The 17379-nt window shown below is 47.3% G+C and overlaps 1 protein-coding gene and 1 long non-coding RNA gene across 3 annotated transcripts in view; one reads left to right on the top strand and one right to left on the bottom strand.

The window, feature by feature from the left end:
• The window catches only part of LOC140393173 (uncharacterized), a 384488-nt gene that overhangs the window by 288790 nt on the left and 78319 nt on the right, over positions 1 to 17379 (top strand). For both annotated transcript variants that reach the window (XM_072479311.1, XM_072479313.1), the window contains 2 exons: positions 7347 to 7407; positions 7830 to 8055. In XM_072479311.1, coding sequence (XP_072335412.1) covers positions 7347 to 7407; positions 7830 to 8055 — 287 coding nt within the window. The remainder of the gene's footprint in view (positions 1 to 7346; positions 7408 to 7829; positions 8056 to 17379) is intronic.
• Positions 1787 to 6522, bottom strand: LOC140393176 (uncharacterized). The gene is made up of 2 exons (XR_011935514.1): positions 6396 to 6522; positions 1787 to 1924 (listed from the first exon to the last, which is right to left on the bottom strand). It is a non-coding gene; the product is annotated as an uncharacterized lncRNA (long non-coding RNA).

Raw genomic sequence — 17379 nt, 5'->3', positions numbered from 1 at the left:
TCATGCCCCTAGTTTCCTTAACTAGCTGGACTTTAGATTTCCAGCATGTGTTCTCTTAATTATTACGCCATAGTAAGATGAGAGAGATGTTCCCTCTTCAGCCTTTTAAAACAAACTGCTTTGAGCAGAGCTATGAAAGCTGTCTTCTCACTCACCACTTGTCTCCAACTGCAATCAAATTAGCTAAACTAAAACTTAAAAGCTTCTCTACCTTGCAAGACCCCAGTTGCTAAGCAACCACTATTGGTTTATTTACTCTTCAAGCAGCGAAGAGCTCTCTCTAAGCACAACAGAATCACAGTTGGAATGGAAACTAACCAGTACATGCACAAACACCTTTGTCCAGAATGAATCTAACGATATGCCTTATCCTTCCAGGCACAGAAACATAAATTAAGTACTCTTAAAACTATACTTTATTACTAATGTTTACCAATACAAGTATAAATCCCTTAAAGCTACCTTGTTTTCCTAACAATGAGCATACGTTTGTGTGGGTGTGTATGTGTGGAAATGTGGGGCGGGATTCTCCCCTACCCGGCAGGGCGGGCCGTACCGGTGCCGAGGAGTGGCGTGAACCACTCCTGCGTCGGGCCACCCCGAAGGTGCGAAACCCTATGCACCTTCAGGGGCTAGGCCAGTGCCGGCGGGGTTAGCGCCATGCCAACAGGTGCCAAAGGGCCTCCACCAGCTGGGGCGCAAGTTGGTGCATGCGCGGGAGCACCAGCGTGTGCTGGCATCATCCCAGTGCATGCGCAGGGGGGTTCTTCTCCGCGCCGGCCATGGCGGAGGTTGACAGCAGCCGGCGCGGAGGGAAAGAATGTCCCCACGACACAGGCCCGCCCGCAGATCGGTGGGCCACAATTGCGGGCCAGGCCACTGTGTGCCCCCCCCCCCCCCACCCCCAGGGCCAGATCCCCCCGAGGTCTCTGCAAACCGCCCGTAGAGCCAGGTCCCGCCAGTAAGGACCTGGTTTGATTTACACCGGCGGGACTGGCCGAAAACGGGCGGCCGCTCGGCCCATCGTGGGCCGGAGAATCGCCGGGAGGGGGTTGCTGCCAGCGGCCGCCGACCGGCGCGGCGTGATTCCCGCCCCCGGCGCCGGAGAATTCGGCAGCCGGCGGGGGGGTCGGAGAATCCCGCCCGTGGCATAAATTTGTATAAAATGGCAAGTTTGAATTTTACTTCAGGTGCAGAATTTGTGAATCTGGGTCGATCTGCTCATTTTGTTGGATGCTGATTTCAGGACACTGTATAGTTAGAATTTGATTTGTGCTTCTAAACTGCTCCTTTATATGAATAGATTCATTCATTGTGCAAAATATTTGAGGTTTGCTTTTATACTACTCGGTGGTACAGTCAATGGGAATACAAATAATGCCCAGGGGTTTAAATTGCCTGAGACTTGTGCTTTGATGTCAATGTGGTTTGTTGTTCCTCTCGGTTCCTACCTTGACGATCCCTTCCTAAATGAAAACATGCCTCTTTTATTTAACATATTTTATTCCTGTTCAGCAAAATGTAAAGAGAGATTTCTAATAAAAGGAAGTTGAGTGAAGAGTGTAACTTCATGAACTTTTTAAAATTGTCATTACGTCGTTTTTGAGTTGGAAATATTGACCGCCATTTACCTTGAAGCACCTCCAATGAAGTTCCAAGTCGGAGAATGTTTTGGTCACTTCACTGCAGAGTGTTGATATCAGATTAATAGCAAGAAGTGTGAGCCTGAGATTTTTATTGAAATTTTACAGCAGAACTAAAAGATATTGAAGAATATTGTTGACTCTTATAGACATCTGTAGACCTGCTACTTTATTTCTGCTAACACTTTTTAACATATCAGACTATTCTCGAGGAAGTCTAGAGGCAGACAGATGTTTTATACTGTCTGTTATATGACGATATCGAGCCCAACTTGACAGACCTAAATGGAGAGAATTGCGCACAACCAGTTACTGTTCTGAAAATTTTCATGAATTGGAGGGCTTCACAAATGATCTATTCTTTCGATGTTTCTAATTAACCTGTATTATCAAAGGTCAACTGACAGACACCAGTCAGTATGGATGTATAAAAGCACAGGATCATCGTCTAGTTAGTAACATTTATTCCCCCTTTAAGTAATAATGATGATGATGTTAGTTTATTGGTAACCTAAGCTACCATTATCGTATTGGCCTGGCAGTGTGAAGATTCCAAATTAATGATCCAGCACATAGCATTGGGTTTTACATTGCTGCGATATTCATTACAATTGCTGCTGTTATTTCATCAATAATATATTGCCCTATCCTTCCATTGTTGTGCCATGTTTACACTTTGTATTACCCAACCTGTGATAGTATTCATTAAGTATAAATTTTGCAGAACTACTTTTGTTTCACATTCTATACCTCAGTAGATTTTTCACATTTCGGCTGGGATTTTCCAGTCCCCACTGTGGCCGGCGGCCGCGCCGTGCAACATGGTGCCGGCCACACGCAGACCCAGCCTGCCAAATAATGACCCCCTGTAAGCCCCCTCGCCACCCCGGACCACCCCCACCAGTCCCACAAGCCCTCACCAAAGATCCCCTGGCCAACGGCACGTTCACCCCCTCCAGGATGTGACGCCGCTGGACACAGTCCGCAGCCGCCACGCGGGGTCCATGAAAAAAATACCATAGGTGCTCCGGGCCGTCAAGAATCCAGCCCGTCGGGGGCAGAGCATCATGGGAGGGCCTCAGGTGACGTCCTGAGGCTGTCCCAACGGCGTATGTGTGCCGTTTTTGAGGGCACGGAACATCGCACAAGAGGCACCATCCCCGATTTCAGCACAAACAGAGATTCTCAGATCCACCGGCGAAAGCGATTTTGGTGTCAGCAATTGGAGAATCCCGCCCCACAGGCGGGAAGGGCTGGAAATTCCCAAACATTAGCTGTTGGTACATATTACGAATGACATCCTAAAAAAATAAGAAACCTTCAACATTTTAATTACCAATAAATGTTTTAAAAACTAAGCATACACCTTTATGATTTCCAAAACAATATAAATACAAAAGTTATGCAAAACAGGATCTCATTTGAAGTAAGCCTGGTACTCTTTATTTTGAATGATATTTTACTTTAATAAAAAGCATTAAAAGGAAATAAAAGTTATTGATTTTTAAAATGACCTATCAATTAATTACCGACCAAAAGCCACTGCCACCCTTGAAGTTCTTGGACTCATGTTGCCTTACAGGACAACTTTGCCTAGGGGGCCATTATTCCATGAATGTTAACAGGCTTGTGTTTCACGGTAGGCCTCACAATTAGATTTTTCTGAACTCATCATGGACAGACATCTTCCAGACATTATTCTACAGCAGCAAAAAGTAGAAGTCCTGGCTGACTCCCCCTTTCCATCTCTCCCTAACCCAGGGAAGTCAAAGTCAACTGCAATGCCCCTACTACTACTAATAATAATAATCGCTTATTGTCACAAGTAAGCTTCAATGAAGTTACTGTGAAAAGCCCCTAGTCGCCTGTTCGGGGCGGCAGGTATGGGAATTGACCCGCGCTGCTGGCTTTGTTCTGCATTACAAGCCAGTTGTTTAGCCCACTCTGGTTGCCAACTGTGATCAGTTGTATTCCTGGAGGTTTCATCACATGACATTTTCCTACGCTCCAGCCATTAATAAGCCAACACATCCATCGTTGCAGTGCATTGCCTTCCTATGCCAATTGGAAAGCAAAAAGACACATTACCCAATTGAATAATGCTTTACTGTTAGCTGTACAGTTTTTCCCCCCCATTTTCAATATTTTTAATTAGAATTTCTTTTTAAAATGCCCTTAGTATTTCTCTGCAGGGTGGCGCACTGCAGTGTCCTGGCGACTGATCTTCAGTTCCTGTAGATTCCAGGCCAGTCCTGGAGGATTGTCAACCCTCGCTCCTACTATCAACTTAGATGTAGGAAGGCTGGAAACATGATGTGGTTTGGCATTGGGTGACATGCCCAATATCTCTCCACTACCAGGACATCTTACTAGCCATTTGGTCCTTGAGGGTTCCTAATTTCAGTCTTTCGCCATTAGTAGTGATGTCTTAAGATGCCTGGGCCCTAAACTCCACAATTCCTTCCCTAACCTGCTCTCCTCTCCATGGTACATTCCTCCTTACACTGCTTTTTAGGCCAAACCTTTAGCTCATTCAGTTTCAGATTTTGTTGATGAGACTCCTGTGAAGTGCTTTGGAATGTTTTACAATGTAAAAGCTCTATGAAGATACACAATACATATTTCTGTTGAGGGCATCTGTAATCCCAGGAAATTTATTAATCCGTTATGCTGTACAATATTTGAGCAATTCAATAATACTCTTTGAAGAAGAGATGACAAATTTGATTTCCACAGGCTCTCGATAGCCTGTCACTTTAAGATTGGGTGCAATTTGCCGGCCTCCTCACACCTGACTAGGTGACACAACGAGACTGTTGAATCCCATGCGAGTACTCGCGCAACATTTGCAATGCTTGAGACATCTTGCAAGATTCATCCGAACCTCTCGAGACTTCTCAATCTGGATCTGGATCTCGCCCTCACTGGGCAAGATCCACATATACATATTTAAAATGAACCATTAAGCTCATTTAAATATGTCTGCGCTGGATTCTGCCGGCTCCCAGGACTTGACGGCTGTGCCTGGGTGACTTTGCCAGGGCGCCATTTGGCACTGGTCCACACAAACGTGGACCAGACGTAAAAAGCACATGGGGGGTTTCCCAGACCATGAGGGACCACTGGGTGGTCAGGGACAGGGCAAGGCTGCTCCTGCTTGCTCTTGGCCACCTTGGGTGTCAGGCTGGCATCCTGACACTGCCACCCAGATTGCCAGGGGGCCTGGGTGGCAGTGTCAGGATGCCAGGGTGGCACTGCCAAAGATCTGAGCCTGAGGGGGGCAATGTAATCCATTGTGTTCACTAAACTGTCAACCTGGTTCCAATATAGATTCAGAATTCAATGGAAGATATTCTAATTGTTGTGCGAAAATATCATTCTCACAGGAGACATATTAAACCACAATATTTGTGTTGAGAATAATGCTAGAAGGAATAAACTGCATGAAGAATGTAAATCTGGCATGGTTTCCAATTCATAGTGAAGATATGTTCTGACATTGACAATGATTGTAACAGTATGGTGCTAATATAAATTCTCCTGTCTGCAAAGTGATTTCTCTTATTTAGCCCTCCTGTGAACACTGAAGCAATTACCAGACTGTCACAAAGACATCACAATAGGCTCAGCCTCTAATCAGTGACTTTTAATGTCCTTTTGACTTGCATTTGAATTGCTGTATTACCAACCAGAATGAAGGTTTTATTAAAGTCTTCAATTGTATTTCTGGGTTCATTGAATATCTATAAAGAATCCCAAATTCACTTTCATGGTTTACGATCGTTGAAGCTCTCAATAAAATCTTAGTTTTATTGCACGATGCTGGCCACTGACTTAGTCTAAATAACTTAATCAGCATTGACAATTTTTGTTTCATTGCTGCCCAGTTGCACTGAAACAGTAAGGGCACAACCAAAATCAAACAGCAGATAGTCATGACAGTAAATAAAAGCAAATTACTGCGGATGCTGGAATCTGAAACGAAAGAGAAAATGCTGGAAAATCTCAGCAAGTCTGGCAGCATCTGTAGGGAGAGAAAAGAGCTAACGTTTCTAGTCCGATGACTCTTTGTCAAAGCTGTAACCCTCTCTGCCAACTACTTCTAGCTTTTACTCCTGTGATACAAATCCGAAGCTGACCATTTTCCAGTGATGAGGAATCCTCGGCTGCTGTTGGGTGATGTTTTTGGAGGCAGTTGCTGTGGGTTTTGCACCTTAGTGTGCTGTAGGTTCTGCAGTCATCGCTGGCTGCTCCACAGAGCTGATGCCTTTTGATTCTAATACTGCAGAGAGCATCTTTCAAGTGGGCTTCTCGCCTGATTTTGTACATACGTGTGGTGGAGATGCCTTTCGGGGAGTATGTTCACCAATCACATTTTAAGGAGGGTCCACCAAAAATACCGATTGGGCCACACACGGATTCCTTGTTGCTTTATATCCCCCACCCACCTCCAGTCCAATTAGTGAAAAATATTTAAAGATTCCTCTGTAAACATGTGACTGTTGTTGATTCCTTCACCAACAGCAAACGTTTGAGCTTGTGTACTCATCTTTAACACTGCAAACGATCGAACAGAACTTTGCAGTGGAACCGTTCAAAGTGCCAGCATCAAAAGGTAATCACGGGCGCCTTGAGGATTGAAGGAAATTTGTGTGCAATATCATTCCTCAGAATGCCTGGTCTCATTCATTCACAAATACAGTCCAGATACATGTCTATCATTAGGGTAATTTGTCCAACTTCCCAACAAACCTTTCCTATGCTTGTCCGCATTCTCCTTGTCAGTTCTTTCTGGTCTTTTCTATGTATCTAGCTTTGTAACAGGACTGGAGATTGAGTGAAGCTCTTACGTTCTCTGTAGGCACAGACTCCCTGGGCATGGCATATTTGCAGCTGCCCCATGTATGCCCTGCCCTTGCGGCTGCTATTTCAAAGCTGTTGATGCATTTGTCTGTTTTTATCTATTACCTAATACTTTCATTGTCTTTTAAACAAAATTAGCATATGGTAGTAATTTTTATTTCCCCCACCCCACCCCACCCCCTCCCCACCCTGTGCTATGCCTTGGCTAGAAATGGTCTTTCAAGTTACCTAATGGCACCTGCCAAAAAAAGTTCTAAGTGTACTTGCATTGTGTGGACCAGGCAAGATGCTATTTGGATCCAATGGTCATTGTGATTTCTATTTATGCTGTGATTCTGTCCAGCAGTTCCCACTAATTTCTTAATCTTCAAAGCAGCAATAACAATACTGCTGCAGGTTTATTAAAGAAAATAAAAATGTGGCTGACTTTGCTGACAATTTCACTTGATTTCAAGCAGAACTCCTTGACAGACTCAATACACAGAATAGCTTATGATTTTATGGTAGCTGGACTCCTTGCTAAACGTCTGGGATAGATTGAGATATGCTCGTCAGTAGCTGCGAACTTTGATCTGCAAAGCAGAGAACAATTTCCTTCAGCAATCCTAGCTTCTTTATTATGTTCTGAAATGGCCAATTATGAAAAGGAGCAGTTTATAATGAAATAAATATTCACCGTGTTTCAGTAGTGGTGGGGCTTGAAGCTGCTAAGTGGCACTTTGCATTAATTGTCAGTCCAGAATTCTGCTCATCGGGGCTTAAGCATTTTTTTTGGGCTGCTCTTTGTGAAGTAATAGCTGGTGCAGTTGAAGATTTAAAATGCATTGCTTCTATCTGCAGAAATACTTTTAGGGTGAAGAGATCCCCGAAGCGCACCTCAGTATCTGAAGCATCCTCACAGGTCAGTAAACATGGATTCAAATTCATTTCAGAACCTCCTAAACTGCAGCATTACATTGACGTTGTGGTCAAAATGGAAGGGGACAGGAGGGGCAGCTGAGGGGAGTTGGAGTAGGACTGTACGAAAGGTTAACTCAAGTATAATAAAACAGTCTGTGTACTCACATGTTTGCCTTTTATTTGATACTTTTGTTACATCGTGTTTGTTGGCCTTGATATCCTAGTTTGGAAGCCAAACATTCAAAAGCTTCCTATAAGCATTTTTCAAAAGGAGCACAAGTATTTGGGAAATTAATGGTTGCGTTTATAATTTCTAATGCTTTGGTTGTACCACAAGTTCCTGCCTCCTAGATATTCTGTTGGCTGGTATTACTGCTTGAGAGTTTGATTTTGGCATTAATGTTTTTGGTGCTTACATTTTAGGAATCCACCCCACTTACTACCCCTGAGACCCCAAAGGTAATTGGCACAGTGGAACATGCCACTGATGAGGAAAAGCTGGCATCCTCAGTGACAAATCAGAAATGGTCCTACTCTGGAATACAAAGCGAATTGGACGAAGATAACCCTGATTATCCTCAGCCTTCGGATCTTTCCGCATTTGTGAATGAGAATTCTGAATTTGTAAACGAGAACTATTCTTCAGCAGGTAAGTTTTAAAAGCATTGGCATTCTTTTGATGTGACTGCTGTACAAATTTATAATTTAAATTGGCAAAAAAAATACATGACCAGATATAATCACGCTGTTATGTTATTTCTCATTGGATACATTATATAAAAGGAGAATTGCACAGCACTCCCCATTCTGTGATTTAATTGTATAACTTCTGCTCTATCACAAATCTATGCTTGTGGGCTACTGTGGAATGTGTATTAATTATTTCCTCTTTGCATTTTTGAAATCATGATAGGTTACTGCTCTGTTGAATGTAATTGAAGGTAAACAACGTGTGCCAGCTTTTCATTTTTGAAAGCTAATAGAAATGAAGATTTTAGCCCTCATCAACATTCTTCCACAAGCACAGTACACTTTAATTCTGATCCAGGTCAGCAGATCACTAATGATGGCCACGAAAATGGGACAGGACCCAGTTGCACATAGTTTCCATCTGTTTGCGCTATTATGCAAGATTTCAGTGGAAGGAGATGTGGGTGAATCTTCGGTCCATTAGTGTTGGGGAAGCTTCAGAGCCCCTAGGTTCATCAAGAATTGGATCTCTGGCATCATCTCCAGCTGTGGATGCCAGCTGAGCATCTAGAGGCAGCAGATTGCTGGTTTTTGCCACGCCATTTTGGATCAGCCGAGACGCTAATTGTGACCGTGAGGTAGCTCCTGAGCGGAGGAGGGGTGATTCTTGTGGAACACACGAATGAGAGAAGGTGGTCAAGCTTGGGTTTGCATAGCCTTCGCCTCGCCAATTGCTTGCAGGTGGGTCCAGTTGGGGTGGAGGTCAGCTTCTCCGCCCTGTGCCTCAGTGTGGCTGGGGGACTTCATGGATTTCCTATACCTTGAAAAAGTTATGTTCACCTTGAGAGGTGCGATCGAGGGTTTCACTCTGAATTTCAAGGAGTTGGTCACCGTCAGCTTCTGAAGGGAGAGGCGGAGTAGAGTCGGGTGGGGGGGGGGGGGGATTGTTTGTTTTCTGTACAACTTATTTTGGGGGTGGGGTGTGTTTCTTTTAATGCACAAAGTGTTAAAATAATAAAAATATTTAAAAGCTTGGGTTGCTACAGCCCATTGTATTTCTGTAGAACCAGCTTCTCTTTGTTCCACATGAAGTGTGTTTAAGAAGAATTGCCCTTACGGTTATGTTGGTAGCAAGAGAACAACCCCCAAAACTGGCCAATTTTGTGGCAGGGTCATAAGAACTGGAATTACAGCCCTGCTTGAATCACTTCAACCAATAGGCACATAATTGCAGCATAATTTGTGAAATAAAGGGTTAACAAATGATAAGCTACTCTGCGAGGCACATGATGATGTGACACTGACACCAGCCAGTCATGTGTTAGACTCTCTCAGGTTGAAGGGCTGGAGGAGGTTACCGAGATAGGGAGGGGTGAGATCATGGAAGGACTTGAAACAATTGAGGCATTGCATAACCAGGAGTCAATGTGGGTCAGTGGGTGTGTTTTTTTTTTTCATTTTTCTGTATCCTTGTAGCACCGTTAATATGACGCGAGGCAGGTTGTGGTAATGTCAATTGAAGGCTTTATTAAACAGAACTTTATCCCCAGCAGCGTGGTTACAGAATGCAACTGCTGAGGGAAATGGAGGGAAAAACTGGGTTCTTATACCGGCATTTCTGGGTGGAGTCCAGTAGGTGGCAGATCCTATCAGGACCTGGCATCCCTCCACCAATACCCTGTCGATACGTGGTGTACCGTATTACCCCTAATACATACCACCACAATCCTCCCCCTGGAGGAGATAGGAGGAGATAGTTTCTCTCTATTGTAACACATTCTTCAGCCATAAACACCTCAATTCGCTCACTCTTTAATCTTTTATAATAAAGGGAATACAAACCTAGGCCGCGTATCGCGTCCTCAAAATTTAACTCTTTGAGCCCATTATAATTCTGATGAATTTGCGCATCCTTCAAGGAATATAACCTTCCTGAAGTTTGGTGCTCAGAATGGAACGTTGTATTCTTAATGGAGTCCACCAGTGCTTTATACAGCTGTAACGCAGCTTGCACACTTTGTTTTCCAGCCATCTTAAAAAAGCAACATTGCAATTCCCTTTTGGCTTCTTTTTTGAACCTGTCCATTTATTTTTATTGATTTCTGTACAGGACCTCTAAATTTCTCTGTGCATCTACAGTTCCTAGCTGCTTGCCGTTTATTCCTGACAGGAGCATAGGATTTATGAGCAGGAGTAGGACATTCAGCCCTTCGAAACAGCTCTGCCATTCAATAAGATCACGATTGATCCCGTTGTTTCAACTCGAACTTACCAATTGCCCACCCCGCAAATATTTTCAATGACGCAGCCTCTACTGCTTTCTGGGGAAGAGAATCCGACAGACTAATGACCCTTTGAGAGGGAGAAGTTCTCCTCATCTCGATCTTAAATGGTAGACCTCTTATTCTTAAACATTGTTCCCTGGTTCTAGTCTCTTCCACAAGTGGAAACATCCTGCCAGTGTCTACTCTATCAAGGGCATGGTGGCACAGTGGTTAGCACTGTTGCCTCACAGCTCCAGGGACCCGGGTTCAATTCTGGCCTTGGGTCACTGTCTATGTGGAGTTTGCACTACCCCCCATTCCGGCGTGGATTTCCACCGGGTGCTCCGGTTTCCTCCAAAGATGAGCAGTTTAGGTGGATTGTCCATGCTAAATTTTCCCTTAGTGTCCAAAAGATTGGATGGGGTGGCTGGATTATGGGGCTAGGTTGGAGGCATGAGCTTAAGTAGGCTGCTCTTTCCAAGGGCCAGTGCAGACTCGATGGACCGAATGGCCCCCTTCTGCATTGCAAATTCTATGATTCTATGAAATCCCCTCAGGAGAATTGCCGGGTCCGTGGCCATGCATGCGTACGGCGGAGGCCTGCAGCAGCCGTCGGGAACACGGTCCCTCGGGGGCGGCGCATCGTTGGGAGGGCCTCCTAGAGTTCGCCGTTTTGGATGGGGTGGAGCATCGCAAAAACGGCAGCGGCCCCGATTTCGGCACCAACGTTGATTCTCCGGCCAACCGTCGAACCCGAATTCAGCGTCGGAGACCGGAGAATCCCGCTCCCTATGTTTCAGTAACATAACCTCTCATTCTTCACACACTAATGGATATAGATCCAACCTGCTCAAGCTTTTTTATTAGATAAATCCCTCAGCCCAGGAATGAGTCGAGTGAATCTTCAATCAACTGCTTCTAATGCAATTATAGGCGCGATTCAAAGGACTTGAGTTAAAGTCCGCGGACTGACACATTTTGCAGTGCCTTTCTCGGCGCCTGTATCTCTGAGAAAAGTCCAGCTGTTCAACAACATTTTACCATTTTTTGGACTTGGAGAGGAACTTTAAAATGAGAAAAGCACCCACACCCACATTGACTCCTGGTTAAGAAATGCCTCAATTTTAGAATTTTCTTCCTTGTTTCAAATTCCTCCATGATCTCACCACTCCCTATCTCGGTAACCTCCTCCAGCCCTACAACCCCAGAGAGTCTAACACATGACTGGCTGGTGTCAGTGCTGCATCATGGGTGCAATTCTCCCATCGGGAGTCTAAGTGCACTACAGTTTTCACTCCGGCGTCGGAGCCCGCTCCCAGCCCCCTATTCTCCTGCCCCCGGGGGGCTAGGAGCGGCGTCGCGTCATTTATGCGCGCCGGGCATTGCCGCCGCGTAAATGATGCGGCCGGCGCCGTGTAACTGGCATCACCCGCAAATGCGCGGTTGCCGTCCTCCCCGAGGCCGCCCCGCAAGAAGATGTCGGATGGATCTTGCAGGGCGGTGGAGGAAAGGAGGTCCTCCTTCAGAGAGGCTGGCCCGCCGATCGGTGGGCACCGATCGTGGACCAGACCCCATTTGAGACCCCCGCCAGTGCAGGAACCCCCTCTCCCCCCCGCCCCCCAGGCCGCCCCCAGCGTTCCTGGGCTGTTCCCGCCGGCAGTGACCAGGTGTGGACGGCGCCAGTGGGAACCCGTCGTATTCGGCAGGCCGCTCGGCCCATCTGGACCGGAGAATCGCCGCTTGCCCGTTACAAACGGCGAGCGGCGATTCTCCCAGCGGCCAGCCGTGATTCTCGCTGCACCGGTTTGGTGGGAGTGGGAGAATTTCGTGCGAGAGCCGGGCCGGCGAGGTGGGACACGCGCGGCGCCCCGGCGATTCTCCCACCCGGCGTGGGAGGGGAGAATTCCGCCCCATGTACCTCATAGATTAGCATATCCTTTGTTAACCCTTTATTTCACAAATTGTGCTGCAATTATATGCATATTCAAGCAAGGGCCACAATTCCAGTTCTTACGACCTGCCACAAAATTGTCAAGGTCGCACTTTAAGTCGTTTCCTGCACTGATGAGCTCAGCTCGCCAGTGCAGGAAGAATACTCTCACGGATCGTGCACCATTTTTAAAGGCAGCCCCAATATATCGACCCCCCTCAGTGCCCCAACCTCAGCCTCAGGATCCCCCCCCCCCAACTTCACCCAACGTACTTCGTCCGGCGTCCTCGAGGCCCACTGGGCCCATCCCCCGGCACGGGAAACCTGGCACCTGGGTCTTTTGGCACTGCCAACCTGGCGCTCCAGCAGTGTCCCTGCCAGCCTAGCAGTGCCATCCAGTCACCCTGGAAATGCCAGGATGGCACTGCCAGGGTGTCCAGATGGCACTGCCAGAGTGCCAGGCTGGCAGTGCCAAGCCACCCAGGTCACAAGCGGAGTGCAAGGGTACCATCCTGCCCTGTCCCTGACCAGAAGGGGTGTCCAATGTCCTGGAAGACCCAATCCTCCCCCAGGTGCCTAATGTCTCATTTAAATATGCTGATCGGGATCTCACCCAGCAAGAACGAGATCCAGATTGTGACAGGAATCTTGCAAGATGTTTCGTGCGTGCAAATCTCACAAGAGGCCTCTTGTGAGCTTCAACGGTCTCGTCCCGACACCTAGGCTAGTGCCACGAGGCCATTGAATTGCATCCTGTATCTTTTTTCAAATGAGGAGACCAAAACTGTACACAGTACTCCTGATGTGAGCTGGAATTTTCTGGCCATTCCTTGGTGGCGGGATTCTCTGGTTCCACTGACAGCCCAATCCCACCCAGGGGTTTCCTGGTGGCGTGAGGTAACTTCAATGGGAAAACATTCTGACCGCGGCGGGAGCAGCAAATCCCCGCACCTGCGAAGGGCCGGCCGCCTCCCACTGCCAAGAAACACGTGGTTGGGAGGCTGGAGAATCCCTCCCAGAATGTCTACTGTGATCGAAGGAAATGAAGGCACAACACTACCGGCCTATCTTCTGCATGTTTCTCGGTGGCGTGCCGTTCACTGGTGGCAGGATTCTCTAGTGCCGTTGGCAGCACACTTCGGCATGTGGGTTTCCCAGAGGCATGGAGTGGTTTGAATGACAATTCCCATTGGCAGTCGCGGAAGCGGAGAATCCCACCACCAGCAAATGGTGCGCCGCCACCTGCCACGAAGAAACACATGGCTGGAAAGCTGGAAAATCCCAGCCATGGTCACAGCTATGCCTTGGACAGCTGCAGTAAAACATCCCTATCTTCATATTCCATTTCCCTTGCAATAAATGACAACATTCCATTTGCCTTCTGCATCACGTGCATACTATACTAACGTTTTGTGATTCTTCTGTACCACCATGTTCTGCAATCCCTCTCCACTTAGATCCTGCCAAAGTGGACAAGTACATATTTTCCCACATTATATTATATATGCCTAATTTTTGTCCATTTAACCTGCCTATAGCCTTTTTCAGACACTGTATCTTCTCTTGACAACTTACTTTACATCTTACACCTTGGTGTTATCAGCGAATTTAGCTTGTATACATTCAGTCCCCTCATCCAAATCATTGATGTAGATTGTAAATAGTTAAGATCCATTTCTGAGGTCTAAAGTGGACCACCTCACACCTTTGCATATTGAACTCCATCTTGTCTACTCACTTAATCTAGCAATGCCGCTTTGCAATTTTCTGCTCCCATCTGCAGCGCCAGCTAACTGAATGTTGTTGCCAAATGGCTCTCTATTCCTTCACCCTAGCCGTTTATAAATTCATTGAAAACCTGCAACCTCAGTACAGATACCAAGAAATACAACTAGTCACATGCTGCCAATTTGAGCACAAACCCATTATACTTATACTTTGGGTTGGATTTTCATCAAGGAGAGGGGTTTCATGAGTTGGGATATTTCCCAACTCTGTGGTCCTGCCTCCATCCTGGAGGAGCCCAGCTGCTCTATCTTCCTGTCGAGGAGGTGGGCATGGGCTGGAGATGGGCTTGCTGCCTTCAGAGGCTGGCCCGAAGTAGTAGTGGGTGGTGAGGCTGTCAGGCTAGAAGGCTCGCCTCCATTTCGGGACATTGGTCAAGTTGTTTTCTTGATTAGGCCCTCTATCCTTCAGACACACTCACTCTCATGCCCCTTCATGCCCTCTCATATCTCCCTTGCCCACTCACCAATTATACACTAGATGTGCAACCAGTGAGCCATATATTAACACTGACAAGTCTTTGGCAGGGATTTTACAGCCCTGCCCACTGCTGTGATCGTCCAGCTCATCAAACATCAATATCCTTTTGGCTTGCCACCGAATCATCTGTAGTGGGTCCGGCAATGATAGGGCCAAAAAATCCAGACATTGAAATGCTAATGGAAAAGAAAACAGCCAATCAAAAGTACCTTTGAAAAACATTGCCCCTGTAACCTTCTCAGAAACTGTCAGTCAAAGACAGGCAAAGGAAATCTTTAATCCTGTGCAAATAAACACACAGGCATTAAAAAAAAATCCAAAGAAAGATCAAATAATTACTAGGTGATAAAGATGTCAGTTAGACAAAGCAAATGGAACTGTGTAAACAAACCCCTGCCAGACTGAGTCCATTAGTCATTCTTGGTGCTCAGCCAAGCATTTGCAATGAGGCCATTGGGCAACGGTGTCAACATAAGCAGGCTGAACAGATGGCTAGACTTCTGTTTTGGCCAGATGGCCTCATTATGAATGAATAGGTCTAATTAGGGACAAGAACAGTAATCTGTATGGAGGCAGAGGGCTTGGGCATAATTCTTCATGAATACTTTGTATCTGTTTTCACAAAGAGAAGGATGATAGAGGCATTGAAATCTAGGAGGAGGTGTGTCAAGTACTGGATTAAGTTAAAATAGCTAGAGAGGTCATTTAAGCAGTTCAAAGCCTTTGCAAGTGGACAAATTCCCAGATCTGGCTGAAATATAATCTAGGCTGTTCAGAAAAGCAAGAGGGAAAATTAGCTACAGACACTGTGCCAAAAGGCAGGAGGACTAGTTAATGCTCTCTTATTGTTTAAAAAGGGAGAGAGGGATAGGCTGAGTTATAACAGAACAATCAACCTAATCTCAGAGGTGGAAAAATCATGGGGAAAAATTCTGAGAGATGGATTAAATGTTCATACAGAAAGACAAGGATTAATCAAAGACAGCCAGCCTGAATCTGTTAAGGGAAGTTCGCGTCTGACTAATATAGGCGGGATTCTCCGAACCCCGCCGGGTCGAAGAATCGCCGGGGGTTGGCGTGAATCCCGCCCCCGCCGGCCGCCGAATTCTCCGGCACCGGAGATTCAGCGGGGGCGGGAATCGTGCCGCGCCGGTCGGCGGGCCCCCCCGGCAATTCTCCGGCCCGCGATGGGCCGAAGTCCCGCTGCTGCTACGCTGGCGTGAATTGAACCAGGTCCCTTACCGGCGGCACCTGGCAGCGTGAGTGGGCTCTGGGGTCCTGGGGGGGGCGCGGGGTGATCTGGCCCCGGGGGGTGCCCCCACGGTGGCCTGGCCCGCGATTGGGGCCCACCGATCCGCGGGCGGGCCTGTGCCGTGGGAGCACTGTTTTACTACGCGTCGGCCGTGTAGGTTTTTGCGATGGCCGACGCGTAGGTGACCCCCACTACGCATGCGCGGGGATGACGTCAGCAGCCGCTGACGCTCCCGCGCATGCGCGGACTCCCGCCGGCCGGCGGAGTCCCTTCGGCCCTGGCTGGCGTGGCGCCAAAGGCCTTCCACGCCAGCTAGCAGGGCGCCAACCACTCCGGGGCGGGCCTAGCCCCTAAAGGTGCAGCTTGGCCCCTAAAGGTGTGGAGGAATCCGCACCTTTGGGGCGGCCCGACACCGGAGTGGTTCACGCCCTGCTGGGTGGGGAGAATCCCGCCCTAGATAACACTTCTTGAAGCACTAACAAGGAGGATTGATGAAGGTATGCATTTGGTGTAGTTATATTAATTTTAACAGTGTTTTTAATAAGGTCCCACATTGCAAACTTGTCACAAAGGTGAAGTCCCATGGGATCCAAGGTAAAATGATAAATTGGATCCAGAATTGAGTCCGAAAGCAAAGGACAATAGTCAATGGGAGATTTTGTGACTGGAAGGCTGTGATTCTCCACAGGGCTTAGTGCTTGGTCTCTTGCCTTTTGTGGTACATATCCATGACTTGGACTTGAATGTTTGGGGAATGATGAAGAACGCAAAGAAAGCTGTAGACTGCAGGAAGATATCAATGGACAAGTCAGGTGGACCGGTAAATGGTGTTCAATCCGGAGGAGGGTGAGGTCATGCATTTAGGGGTGGCCATGAAAGCAAGGAATACACAAAAATGGTAGGTTGCAGAGAAGTGTAGGAAAGAGAGTGACCTTGGAGTGCATGTCTACCGATCCCTGAAGGTGGTTAAGCAGGTAGGTAGGGTGATCAAGAAGGCATTTGGGATATTGGCCTTTATTAGCTGCAGCATAGAAGCTAAAATTAAAGTTATATTGGACCAGATAAAATATTTGTTCGGTCATAGCTGGAGTATTACCTGTAGTTCTGGACACAGCACTATCGGTAAGATATGGGGCGGGATTTTCCGTTGCCCAACCCCGATATCGTAATCGGGCGGAGAATCTCTTCCTACGTCAAATTGGGGACGGCGGCGGTTTAATGTCAGTTTTCGATTCTCCGGTCCCTCTGAAATGCCATCATCGCGTCACGCTCCGCACGCCTTTTGAACGGCAATGCCGCATCACCTGAAGGCACTCCCTCAATGCTCCTCCCCCGATGGGCTGAGTTCCGTGCAGTTGACGTGTGTTCTGAGTGATCGGGAACCCGGCGTGGCGGGTGATGACTGAGTCCAATGCTGCCACAGTCGGCCGGATACCGTGCTGCTGGCCAGGGGGGCTTCAACGTGGGCTGGGGGAACTCGTGGGGGGTGGCCAGGGGTTGTCCTGTGCGGCTGTATTTGGCATGCCGGGTCCGTGCACGGCCGGTACCATGTTGTACGGCGCGACTGCTCTA

The sequence above is a fragment of the Scyliorhinus torazame genome, chromosome 16 (assembly GCF_047496885.1).
Source record: "Scyliorhinus torazame isolate Kashiwa2021f chromosome 16, sScyTor2.1, whole genome shotgun sequence".
Taxonomy (NCBI): domain Eukaryota; kingdom Metazoa; phylum Chordata; class Chondrichthyes; order Carcharhiniformes; family Scyliorhinidae; genus Scyliorhinus; species Scyliorhinus torazame.
The sequence above is the reverse complement of the archived record's forward strand: the minus strand, read 5'-3'. Positions and strand labels throughout refer to the sequence as shown.